At 49.0% G+C, this 13,573-nt stretch overlaps 1 protein-coding gene and 1 pseudogene across 1 annotated transcript; both read right to left on the bottom strand.

Moving 5' to 3' along the window:
- LOC139273480 (zinc finger protein 850-like) overlaps nucleotides 1-13,573 on the bottom strand; it is a 254,673-nt pseudogene that overhangs the window by 63,025 nt on the left and 178,075 nt on the right.
- LOC139273469 (histone H2B 1.2-like) lies at nucleotides 5,607-5,969 on the bottom strand (the record flags this gene model as incomplete). Its single annotated transcript, XM_070890374.1, has 1 exon — nucleotides 5,607-5,969. A coding segment is annotated over exon 1 (363 nt), but the record flags the coding sequence as incomplete, so codon positions are not given.

Raw genomic sequence — 13,573 nt, 5'->3', positions numbered from 1 at the left:
CCTAGAAAAAGAGGTGCTTGACCTGGAATCCCGTCTCGGTCAAGTCATCGAGGACCCGGCCAAGCGGACAGTGTACGAAGTGAAGAAGGCCGCGCTGAAGGACCCGCAGTTCGTCGGTCCCGAGGCGCATTCGTGCAGTCGTGGATCCGGTTCCTGCGGGATCTGGACCACAGCTCCCCCTTCTTCTACTCGCTGGAAAAAAGACAGGGTGTCCATAAGCAGCTCTTGACGCTGCTGGCCGACGACGGCTCTCTCGCCTTGGATCCAAAGGGCGTCAGCAACAGGGCCCAAGGATATTACGGGGCTCTGTTCTCTCCGGAGCCATCCAGCGAGGAACTGCATAGTGTTTTGTGGGAGGACCTGCTGAAGGTCGGCCCGGAGGGCGCCGAAAATCTTGAAGCTCCGCTAAGCCTAGCGGAGCTGACCAGCGCCCTCCACCCGCTCTCGAGGGGAAAAGCCCCGGGGCTGGACGGGCTGACCATGGAGTTCCACAGGGCGTTCTGGGACGTCCTGGGGGGCAACTACGTGCGGGTACTGGGGGAAAGTCTGGCGACCGGGGAGATGCCCCTCTCTTGGTGCAGGGCAGTCATCGTCCTGCTGCCTAAAAAGGGCGATCTCTGCCTACTTAAAAACTGGCGCCCAGTCTCCCTCCTCAGCACGGACTACAAAATCTTCGGCAGGGTGATGTCTGCTCGCCTTGGCACTGTACTGGACCACATGATCCACCCCGACCAGTCCTACATGGTCCAGGGCCGGACAATCCACTATAACATCCATCTGGTCCGGAACCTCATCCATCACTCCCAGGAGGCTGGTCTGTCGGTCGCCTTACTATCTCTCGACCAAGAGAAGGCGTTCGACAGGGTGGATCATGACTATCTGTTCGGAACTCTGAGCGCTTTTGGGTTTGGGATGCCCGGATCCGACTTTTCTATGCTGCTGCGGAGTGTCTGATTAACGTTAATGGGTCCTTGACAGCGCCCCTTCGCTTTAGCAGAGGGGTGCGCCAGGGATGCCCCATGTCCGGCCAGTTATATGCCATCTGCGTGGAGCCTTTCCTGCGCCTCCTGCGGACGAGGTTGACGGGACTGGCTCTGCAAGGGCTGGGCATGGAGGTCGTCCTCTCGGCTTACGCCGATGACATGCTCCTCATGGTAGAGGATCCCGTTGACCTGCGGAGGATGCGTGAGTGCCAGGAGATTTACTCGGCTGCATCCTCCGCCAGGATCAACTGGGAGAAATGTTCCGGACTCCTGGTGGGTCAGTGGCGGGTGGACTCCCTGCCGAAGGAGCTCAGGCCTTTTGCCTGGAGCATGACCCATCTCCTCTATCTGGGAGTCTACCTTAGCCCCGACGAGGAAGCCTGGCTGGCAAATTGGCAAGAGCTGGAGGCCAAGGTTGCCGCTCGCCTAGGGCGCTGGACAGGACTGCTCCGAGTGCTGTCCTACAGGGGTCGAGCCCTAGTCATAAACTAGCTGGTGGCTGCTATGCTGTGGTACCGGCTGGTCACTTTGACCCCTCCCCCTGCATTTGTCGCCAAGGTACAGAAGAAGCTGGTGGACTTCTTCTGGAACAATAGGAAGCACTGGGTCTCTGCGGCGGTCTTGAGTCTCCCGCTTAGGGAGGGCGGTCAGTCGTTGGTGTGCGTCAGCACCCAGCTAGCGACTTTCCGTCTTCAGACCCTGCAGAGATACCTTTACGTTGAGCCCCCTCCTAGGTGGCGTGCGCTGGTGACGTATTTCTTCCGCCAGCAGCACAGCCTCAACTACGACATGCAGCTCCTGTTTGTGAGCTTGGGGAGCATCAGGACCGCCGTCCAGGGGCTGCCTGTCTTTTACCAGGAACTCATCAGGGTCTGGAACAAAGTCTCCACCAAGCGCAGCTCTCCACCAGCTGGAGTGGCGGATGTCCTGCAGGAGCCACTGCTCGGGAATCCATACCTCCACGACCGAGGTTTCAGATGGCAGTCGAACGAGAGGGCTGCGGCTGGCGAGGTGACCAGGGTCAGGGACCTGCTCGATGGTAGAGGAGCGGGCTGGATGGCGCCAGACTTGCTGGCAGGGCACCAAAATTCGGCCGACGTCCGCCGTGTGGCCGATGCCATTGAGTCGCTAAAAACAGCTCTGGGCCCTGACTCTGTTAGGTGCATCGAGGAGGCTCAAGCACGTGAGGAGATCCCGTCCGAACTGACCCCCGTCCGGACGGAATTCCTTATCGGCGCCAAACCCCGGAACCTCCCTCGGGAGCCGGCGCCTCACAACTTGAGCCACCTTGGGGAATTTCCCTCCGTGCCTTTCAGTTCTGCATGGAGGGGGTCCTGTACGGGCTGCTCCTGCACACTCTCAACCTGGCCATCCTCGTCTGCCATCCGGAAACGCCATGGCATACCACCTTGCTGTCCGGCGGAGGCGGGGGTCCCCGATGGAGTGTACTCTATGCGAGAGTCCTCCCATTATTTATTCGGGACTTGGCCTGGAGGGTGCTACATGGAGCAGTCCCGTGCAATAAATGTTTAAGTCGGTTCACGGGCTCCCAGGCCGCCTGCAATTTCTGTGGTCTGGAAGAGTCCGTGTTCCACGTTTTTGGTGAATGTATGAGGTTGCAGCCCTTGTTCCATTATTTAAAGGGGCTGCTCCTCAATTTCTGGTTGCACTTCAGTCCCACACTCCTGATCTTTGGGCACCCTGTGCAGAGGGGAGCGGGTAGGTCCGAAGGCCTCCTTGTAGGACTGCTCCTAGGCACGGCCAAGGGTGCCATCAGCCGGTCCAGGCAGCGGGCAGACGAGGGGGTCGTTCAGCCTGACTGCCTGCCTCTCTTCCGTGCTTACATCCGGGCCAGGGTGTCCCGAGAGATGGAGCACGCAATGTCCACCGGTACGCTCGCGGCCTTCCACGAGAGATGGGCGCCGGAGGGACTGGAGTGCATTGTCACCCCCGGCAACCAAATTTAAACATGATTTTATATGTTTTAAAGTTTCATTTGTTTTAATTGCTGGGTTTTAGTGTCCCCCTCCCCTTTTATAGGGGGCACTTGTAAATTATGGTTTTTCTGCCCAAAAAAAACCCCACAAAAATAACCAAAACAAAAATGGCACGTGAAAAGTGTTTGGAGTGTCCCCCAGATCGGGGGACACTTGGATTAATTTATTATGTTTTCCCCAAAAGAGTTGTGCCGTAAACGACCTATTTCCCTTAGCACTGGGGACATACATTTAAAGTAATTGTCAGAAGATTTAGAGGGGAAATTTCTTCACACAGAGGGTGGGGGTCTGGAACTCACTGCCTGAATGGGTGGTCGAGGCAGAAACCCTCACCACATTTAAAACTACTCGGATGTGCAATTGAAGTGCCGTAACCTGCAGGGTTACGGACCTCGAGCTGGAAAGTGGGTTTCGGCTGGATTACCTTTTGTTGGCCGGCACGGACACGATGGGCCGAAGTGGCCTCCTTCCGTGTTGGAAGCTTCGATTATAAATGTCTAGAATTCTGAAACTAAAAGGATATACCATCCATCGTGCATATGCTGATTTAAAACATAGAGACCTTGGCGAAAATATCTATCTATACAGAACAAAATGTAAATCAACGATATCTCCCTCCGTCCCCCTCCCTGTGAGACGGTGGGTGGCACTGAGAAGAGCCTTTGCTTTGTGCTTGGGGGAGAGGGTCGTGTTGAATCCATATAAAGTGCGGCCCTGCCGTTTCAGAGCGAACACCACATCCATGGCAGTGACCGTCTGACGCTTGGCTGCTCAGTGTAGGTCTAAACTGGTCGGCTAAGAAGAGAAATACACAGCCCGGGAACGGCCGGAGCTCCCGGGAACAGAGCCAGCATTCAAACTCTCAAACCAGACCAGAATTAAACCAGGCCCTTTTAATAACCGCCGACTCTCTTCATACAGCTTTCATTGATAGACTAGAGAATATTTAAGGAACCGGTTGCGGTATTTATACAAGTTTTGAGGCTCTGACAACTGTAGTTTAATTATTAGCTGCTAACTAAAACAGTTTGTGTGAGCAGAAACCCTTAATGCAGATACCAGGAACTGAAAACTCCCGCATACAGGTCTGAAACAGACCAATTTATCGGTACCTGAATTGAAGGTCTCCAATAACACAGTAAGCAGCCCTTTCACAGATACTGTGGGTGGCTCTGAAAAGAGCCTTTGGGTTATTAGATTAAATCTTGTCCGCTTTACTTGCTCTTGGACGAAGTGGTGCTTTTCTTGGGCAGCAGCACAGCCTGGATATTGGGCAGCACCCCGCCCTGAGCGATGGTCACCTTTCCCAGCAACTTGTTGAGCTCCTCGTCGTTGCGGATGGCCAGCTGCAGGTGTCTGGGGATGATGCGGGTCTTCTTGTTATCGCGGGCCGCGTTGCCGGCCAGCTCCAAGATTTCAGCGGTCAGATACTCGAGCACAGCAGCCATGTAGACCGGGGCTCCGGCACCCACACGTTGAGCGTAGTTCCCCTTTCGCAGGAGCCTGTGAACACGGCCCACAGGGAACTGCAGTCCGGCCCGGGAGGAACGAGACTTGGCCTTGGCCCGAGCTTTACCGCCGGTTTTTCCTCTTCCAGACATTTCCACAATCCACAGGTTCAGACAAGGAATGAGAAACTCCTCCCACATCTGCCCTTCTTGTACCTTCTGGAGGGATGCAGGGAACGAACGTGTGATTGGTCACTCTGTCGTGGATTTCATTGGCCGTTTCCGATGACCAATCACAGCCTGTTTATCCACCAAAGAAAGGAGGGCGGAAATTACTGGTTCCCAACAGTCAGAATCTAACGATTTTTAAAATTCAAAAATCCCGCCAATAATTGTTAAAATTGCGGATTATGTTAGTAACTTCACCATTAGTCATATATTTCTATACAATTTGTTTCCTTTTGTCTTATTCCATGTTTCCCTTGCAAGTTCCGGCCTGTAACAATCAGGATTAAATTCGGCTTCAGTTTCAAACTGTCTGTAACGGGCGGGACTCAGTCCCCACTGATTCTGTAACGGGACACATTCCAGCTCCATCTTTGTAAAAGTGAACTTGTTTTCACAGGAGCTGCTGTGGGGGTGAGACCAGAACTGAGAGTCCTTCTGCAAAAAAAGAGGGACAGAGTGTTCAAACTGCTCTGTTCTAGTCTCTAAGAACTCCCATTCTAGGTTGTTACACTGCGGGGAGTCTCGGGTTAATAAACGGACTGAGCGCAACGGAATAAAACAAAACGTGAAAAGGGCTTGAGTGAGAATGTGACTGAAATCGGAGTTTCCCCGCCCCCCAAAATAAATTCGTCGGCAGGCGCTGTGAATGAACGGGTCTGAGAACAAAGGGAAAGCGACCAGGGACCGTGTTTGTAGTTGACTCTGCAGGAAATTCCAGCGACGCCAAGGTCGAACCCGTCAGTGAAGCTGCTTATGAGAATTCAGAACTAAATCTACAGCTGGAACTGCAAAGGTTCTCACACACACTTGTTCGGGAAATAATTACAGTAAATTGAGTCTAAAGGGTGATGTATTTGTGCAGCTCTTTCAATGATGTTGTGGGTGGCTCTTAAAAGAGCCGTTGTGTTTGGGGTTTGTTGTCAGGACAGCGTGGAGTTTTACTTGGAGCTGGTGTACTTGGTCACCGCCTTTGTCCCTTCCGACACGGCGTGCTTGGCCAGCTCCCCGGGCAGCAGCAGGCGTACGGCGGTCTGGATCTCCCGGGAGCTGATGGTGCGGCGTTTGTTGTAATGGGCCAGGCGGGAAGCCTCACCCGCGATGCGCTCGAAAATATCGTTCACAAACGAGTTCATGATGCCCATGGCCTTGGAGGAGATGCCGGTGTCGGGGTGAACTTGCTTCATCACTTTGTAGATGTAGATTGAGTAACTCTCCTTCCTCGACTTTCTGCGCTTCTTGCCGCCCTTTAGTGGTGTTTTCTTGATTATTTTCTTGGCACCCTTTTTCGAAGCTGGTTTCTTCTCCTCAGGCATCGTCTTGTTCAGTAAGGTACAGATATGAAGAAAATTCTGCTCGGAGCTCGTATTATATTGGCAGCCCCACACTCCGCCCACAACCCTATGCTAATGAAGGATGGGCGAAGGCAATGACTGTGATTGGTTCATTGGCCGCGTTGTCAATTCCCATTGTTCTGCATCTCTCTGATTGGTCTCTTTAAACATCCAATCAGATTTATTGCTCGCCACAATCTCAAATTCTTGAATTAGGTCATCAGTTACATCCCCTCCCGATTTATACACCGTTCTTTATGTTTCTGTTCTGCTCTCAGGCAAAAATGGTTAATGACGGCCGGACTTATGAGGAAGGTTCATTCACGTTTTTTCCTATATATATAAATATATCTGAACAGCAAACTCGCTGCTGTGTTTGTCGATCTAGATTTCTACATGTTCGAGACATTGACCGCTTTGTAACCGAGATTGTCTGAGGGTCACTTCTGATCAGGACCTGGGAGTTCTCCTATGAGGGCAAGGGACCCTCACAGCCCTTCCTCCCTGATGCTGCCTTCCTCCTATCGTTTAATTCAACACCTTTCTTATCTGTCACTGCTGTAACATAGATGTAACAGCATGGATTTATGAAGAGGAATTCATGTTTGACAAATTTGCTGGAATTCTTTGAGGATGTCACGAACAGGGTGGATAAAGGGGAAGCAGTGGATGTGGTGTATTTGGTCTTCCAGAAGGCATTTGACAGGTGCCACATAAAAGTTCTGCACAAGGTAAAAGTTCACGGGGTTGGGTTAATAAATTAGCATGAATAGAGGATTGGCTAATGAACAGAAATCAGAGAGTCAGGATAAATGGATCATTCTTGGGTTGGCAATCAGTATCCAATGGGATGCCACAGGGATCAGTGCTGGGACCCCAACTATTTATGATCTATATTAACAACTTGGATGAAGAGACCGAGTGTAATGCAGCCAAGTTTGCTGATGATACAAAGATGGGAGGAAAAGCAATGTGTGAGGAGGACACAAAAATTCTGCAAAAGGACATAGACAGGCTAAGTGAGTGAGCAAGAATTTGGCAGATGGAGTATAATATTGGAAAGTGTGAGGTCATGCATTTTGGCAGAAAAAAAATCAAAGAGTAAGTTATTATTTCAATGGCGAAAGATTGCAAAGTGCTGCAGTACAGGGGACCTGGGGTTACTTGTGCATGAAACACAAAAGGTTAATATGCAGGTACAGCAAATGATCAGGAAAGCCAATGGAATCTTGGCCTTTATTGCAAAGGGGATGGAGTATAAAAGCAGGGAAGTCTTGCTACTGTTGTACAGGGTATTGGTGAGGCCGCACCTGGAATATAAAAGGGGTCGGAGGGTCTATAAGGAGGATTTACTGAGGGGAAATCCTTATTAGTCGGGAAATTGTGTTGGGGAAATTGATGGGATTGAAGGCCGATAAATCCCCAGGGCCTGATGGACTGCATCCCAGAGTACTTAAGGAGGTGGCCTTGGAAATAGCGGATGCATTGACAGTCATTTTCCAACATTCCATTGACTCTGGATCAGTTCCTATGGAGTGGAGGGTAGCCAATGTAACCCCACTTTTTAAAAAAGGAGGGAGAGAGAAAACAGGGAATTATAGACCGGTCAGCCTGACATCGGTAGTGGGTAAAATGATGGAATCAATTATTAAGGATGTCATAGCAGTGCATTTGGAAAGAGGTAATATGATAGGTCCAAGTCAGCATGGATTTGTGAAAGGGAAATCATGCTTGACAAATCTTCTGGAATTTTTTGAGGATGTTTCCAGTAGAGTGGACAAGGGAGAACCAGTTGATGTGGTATATTTGGACTTTCAGAAGGCTTTCGACAAGGTCCCACACAAGAGATTAATGTGCAAAGTTAAAGCACATGGGATTGGGGGTAGTGTGCTGACATGGATTGAGAACTGGTTGTCAGACAGGAAGCAAAGAGTAGGAGTAAATGGGGACTTTTCAGAATGGCAGGCAGTGACTAATGGGGTACCGCAAGGTTCTGTGCTGGGGCCCCAGCTGTTTACACTGTACATTAATGATTTAGACGAGGGGATTAAATGTAGTATCTCCAAATTTGCGGATGACACTAAGTTGGGTGGCAGTGTGAGCTGCGAGGAGGATGCTATGAGGCTGCAGAGCGACTTGGATAGGTTAGGTGAGTGGGCAAATGCATGGCAGATGAAGTATAATGTGGATAAATGTGAGGTTATCCACTTTGGTGGTAAAAACAGAGAGACAGACTATTATCTGAATGGTGACAGATTAGGAAAAGGGGAGGTGCAAAGAGACCTGGGTGTCATGGTACATCAGTTATTGAAGGTTGGCATGCAGGTACAGCAGGCGGTTAAGAAAGCAAATGGCATGTTGGCCTTCATAGCAAGGGGATTTGAGTACAGGGGCAGGGAGGTGTTGCTACAGTTGTACAGGGCATTGGTGAGGCCACACCTGGAGTATTGTGTACAGTTTTGGTCTCCTAACCTGAGGAAGGACATTCTTGCTATTGAGGGAGTGCAGCGAAGGTTCACCAGACTGATTCCCGGGATGGCGGGACTGACCTATCAAGAAAGACTGGATCAACTGGGCTTGTATTCACTGGAGTTCAGAAGAATGAGAGGGGACCTCATAGAAACATATAAAATTCTGACGGGGTTAGACAGGTTAGATGCAGGAAGAATGTTCCCAATGTTGGGGAAGTCCAGAACCAGGGGTCACAGTCTAAGGATAAGGGGTAAGCCATTTAGGACCGAGATGCGGAGGAACTTCTTCACCCAGAGAGTGGTGAACCTGTGGAATTCTCTACCACAGAAAGTTGTTGAGGCCAATTCACTAAATATATTCAAAAAGGAGTTAGATGAGGTCCTTACTGCTAGGGGGATCAAGGGGTATGGCGAGAAAGCAGGAATGGGGTACTGAAGTTGAATGTTCAGCCATGAACTCATTGAATGGCGGTGCAGGCTAGAAGGGCCGAATGGCCTACTCCTGCGCCTATTTTCTATGTTTCTATGTTTCTAATACTGCGTGCAGTTTTGGTTTCCATATTTAAGAAAGGATATACTTGCTTTGGAGACAGTTCAGAGAAGGTTCACAAGGTTGATTCCGGAATGAGTGGGTTGACTTATGAGGCAAGGTTGAGTAGGTTGGGCCTCTATTTATTGGAATTCAGAATGAGAAGTGATCTTATCGAAAGATATAAGATTATGAGGGGGCTTGACAAGGTGGATGCAGAGAGGATGTTTCCACTGCTAGGGGAGACTAGAACTAGAGGGCTTAATCTTAGAATAAGAGGCCGCCCATTTAATACTGAATTGAGGAGATATTTCTTCTCTGAGGGTTGTGGATCTGTGGAATTTGCTGCCTCAGAGAGCTGTGGAAGCTGGAACATTGAATAAATTTAAGACAGAAACAGACAGTTTCTTAAACGATAAGGGAATAAGGGGTTATGTGGCAGGGAAGTAGACCTGAGTCCATGATCGTATTAAATGGCGTAGCAGGCTCGAGGGGCCGTATGGCCTAGATTTGCTCCTATTTCTTATGTTCTTACTACATTAGTTGTTTCAGTATTACCTTCACCTGGAATGTGTTGTAAATGTCTATGATTCGAAGACTAAAAAGCCATTCCGTCCATCGTGTAGATGCTGATTTAAAACACCTAACACCACAATATAGATCTTGGCAAAAAACATATCTATACAGAACAAAATGTAAATCAACTATCTCGCCCCCGTTCCCTAGGCGCTGCTCTCTCTGTGAGGCGGTGGGTGGCTCTTAGAAGAGCCTTTGTTTTGTGCTTGGCGGAAAGGTCGCGTTGTTCAGCCGCCGAACCCATAGAGAGTGCGATCCTCAGAGCGTACACCACATCCATGCCAGTGACCGTCTTGCGCTTGACGTGCTCAGTGTAGGTGACCGCATCCCTGATCACATTCTCCAGGAAAACCTTCAGCACCCCGCGGGCCTCCTCGTAGATCAGGCCCGGGATCCCCTTGACACCGCCACGGCGAGCCAGGCGGCGGATGGCTGGTTTGGTGATGCCCTGGATGTTATCACGGAGCACTTTACGGTGCCGTTTGGTTCCGCCTTTACCCAGTCCTTTGCCTCCTTTACTTCTTCCAGTCATGATGATTCTTTACTCAAATCACCGCTGAATGTTAATCTCTCGCCTTACCCATTGTCTGTTGAGACCACCAATGAAACGAGGGCAGAAATTTCTGTCAACAGTCACACCTCGAATGATTTTTAATTTCAAAAACCCAGCCAATAATTTTTTAAAGTGCGGATTATGTTAATAAATTCACCATTAGCCAAAAATTTACAAACAGGGTTTACTTCCTTTTATTTTATTCCATATTTCCCTTACTAATTCCAGGCTGTTCCAATCAGGATTAAATTCGCGTTCACTTTCAAACTGTCTGTAACGGACGGCAATCAATCCCCACTGACTCTGTAACGGGTCACATTCCAGCTCAAACTGTGTAAAAGTTGGGAATCACAGACCATGGATCGATCCTCCGCACAGGCGGGAGTGAGACCAGAACTGGGAGTCCTTCTGTGAAAAGAGAAGAGGGACAGAGTGTTCACACTGCCCCCGTTCTGGTCTCTGTAAGAACTCCCATTCTGGGTTGTTACACTGCGGGAAGTCTCGGGTTAATAAACGGATTGACCCATAACAGGAATTGAAGAATAAACTTGAAAAGGGCTTGCGAGAGAATGAGGTGACTGAAATCTGAGTCTCATCCCTAAACAAGCTCTTAATTCCTCGGCAGGCGCTGTAAATGGGAAAGAGCGACGAGGAACCGTGTTTGTAGCTTGAATGGCGGGAAATTCAACAGCGGTCCTAACGTCGAACCAGACAGTGAAGCTGCTTATGAGAATTCAAAACTAAATCCACAGCTGGAACTGCAAAGGTTCTCAAACACACTTGTTAAGGAAATAATTACAGTAAATTGAGTCTAAAGGGTGATGCGCTTTAGGTCTTTCAGAGAGGTTGTGGGCGGCTCTTAAAAGAGCCGTTGTGTTTCTGGTTTGTTCTCTCAGGGCAGCGTGGAGTTTTACTTGGGGCTGGTGTACTTAGTCACCGCCTTTGTTCCTTCCGACACCGCGTGCTTGGCCAGCTCCCCGGGCAGCAGCAGGCGCACGGCGGTCTGGATCTCACCGGAGCTAATGGTGTTAGATTCTGGTATGTGAGTGTGTATTTTATTCTGTACCTGTCAGTCCCTAGTATTTGAGTGTGGTGTTTATTCTGTACCCGTTGGTCTCTGGTGTGTGAGTGTGGGGTTAATCTGCACCGCCAGCTGCTATGTGAGTGTGGATTTTATTCTGTACCTCTCGGTTCTTGTATATGAGTGTGGGTTTAATATCTACCTGTCAGTTTTTGGTATGTAAGTGTGGTCTTTAATCTGTACCTATCAATTTCTGGTATGTAACTGTGGGCTTTATTCTGTACCTGTCAGTTTTCGTTATATGACTGTATTTTATTATGTACCTGTCAATCTCTGTAATATGACTGTGGGATTAATCTGCACCTGCCAGTTTCTGGTATGTGTGTGTAAGTTTTATCCTGTACCTGTCAGTTTCTGGAATATGAGTTTAGGTTTTAAGATGTACCTGTACAGCCCCTGAGCCCAGTTTGAAATAAGGATAAGGTTTGCAAATTGTTGCATTTTTAAACTTTCTGTTGTCTTCTACAATACAGAGGATCAGTTTAAACGAGTCGTGTGTGTGTGGGGTTAAATGTCTGAGACTGTCAATTCTGTTTCTAACTGGGCTCAGTTTAAAAGCAGCACTTGAAAGCAAGCCACAGGAGCTGAGTGCATTTCGGCTGTTCTTGAAGTTTTATGTGGGAGGCGATAGTGCTGGCTACAAAAAAAAAACATATATTTTTAGACTTTTCAATGTGTAATAAGGTGAATTGAAAGATTCCTTTAACAGTTTCACCAGATGGAGTCTGGACAGTGGCCAAAGTGGAATAAAACCAATCTTGTTCACTTAAGGGTTTTATGTAGCAGGTTTTGTTTTTACGGTGTCATGTCGAGCTGTGTGTAATAAGACTCCTTTTTCTAAATTTTTTAAAAACTCCACGGCGCTTCGCAATCCACCCACTGCCCACATCCCGTGGAGTCACTTTTAATGGGACACAGAAAACTAGAATGAAAGGTAAAAAGCAGAATCTGTGGCTAATCATTGTCGCTCCTGGGAACAGACTGATTTCTGGCCACGCGTTCTGCTCTGAAACCAGTTAATGTACAGCTGGGAAAGCGCAGCCGGTAAACAGAATGGGTGACCTAGGCCACCAGTGTCACCAGTGGAATTAATTCTGGTCTGGGCTCCTCCGAGCTTCTTGTCTTCAAACATTTGCTCCTCTGAATTTTCCTGAGCTGCAAAAATCCGTCCCCCCCCCCACCCCCTCACCCTCTACACCCTTTCCTCCTCCTCCAGTGTGTCAAAATTCAGCTCCCCACTCGCTCTTTCCCATGACCTTAAAACTGTATGTCTCCTCACCTCCCTCTAGTCCTCCCTTCCTCGGTCAGTCTCTGGGCTTTTAAGCTTTGGAATGACCACTTCTGATTCATCGCTTCTCCTCTCTCTCATTTCTGTCCTTTCGGATGGGATGGATTGGCTGGTCATTATCACATTGCTGTTTGTGGGAGCTTGCTGTGCGCATATTCGCTGCCGCCTTTCCTACCTTACAAAAGTCACTGCACTTCAAAAGTCTTCCATTGGCTGTGAAGCGCTTTGGGATGTCCTGAGGTCATGAAAGGCGCTATAGAAATACAAGTCTCTCTTCTTTTGAGGTGACTGGCACTGTGAGCTTTACCTCTTGATCTTTGGATTTTTCAATTCATTTTGATCGAATTTTTATTCGTGGTAAGACGAAGAAGTTAATCATTAATCGGGGCAGCGCTGCATCCTGCTGCTTGTGTGTTGGAAATGAAGAATCTCTAGCACAGAAACAGCCCACTCGCCCGCCTGATCAATGCTGGTGTTTATAATCCACACTAGCCCTCTCTCACTCGAATTGCCTCTTCCCACCCTGTCCTAGTTTCCCTCTATTCCCTCTCCCGCATGAATGCATCAAGCCTCCCCTTCAATGCATCAATGCTCTCTGCTTCATCACTCCCTGTGGCAGCAAGTCCCACATTCTCACCACTCTCTGTAAAGAACTTCCTCCCAAATCCTCCTAGATCTGTTACTGGCTATCTTATATTTATGCTCCCTTGTTCTGGACTTGTCCACAAGTGAAAAACGTTTCTCCACACCCACCCTATCGAACTCCTTCATAATGTTAAAGACCTCTGTCAGATCTCCTCTTAGGCTCAGAAGAGGCGAGGGCCCAGGGGCAGCACGGGCCAGCCCACACTGCGATATGTGTGCGCACTAGGTCCGTGCAGCAGAGCTGGTCTCCAGTCGTCTTGGTTAATCCTTGCCACTGGACCAAGACCTAGCTCTGTCAAGCCCGTGTGCTGGCTGGTGTGCAACGGTCACCACATGTTAAAAAAATCCATGCACAGGCATCTTCCACCCTTCAACATGTAGTTCGGGACCTGGAATATTAGATCCATCATTGGAACACCTGTGAATTCATCCCTTTTTGGCGT

Source organism: Pristiophorus japonicus, chromosome 9 (genome assembly GCF_044704955.1).
Source record: "Pristiophorus japonicus isolate sPriJap1 chromosome 9, sPriJap1.hap1, whole genome shotgun sequence".
Taxonomy (NCBI): domain Eukaryota; kingdom Metazoa; phylum Chordata; class Chondrichthyes; family Pristiophoridae; genus Pristiophorus; species Pristiophorus japonicus.
This window is presented reverse-complemented; position numbering and strand designations above follow the sequence as displayed.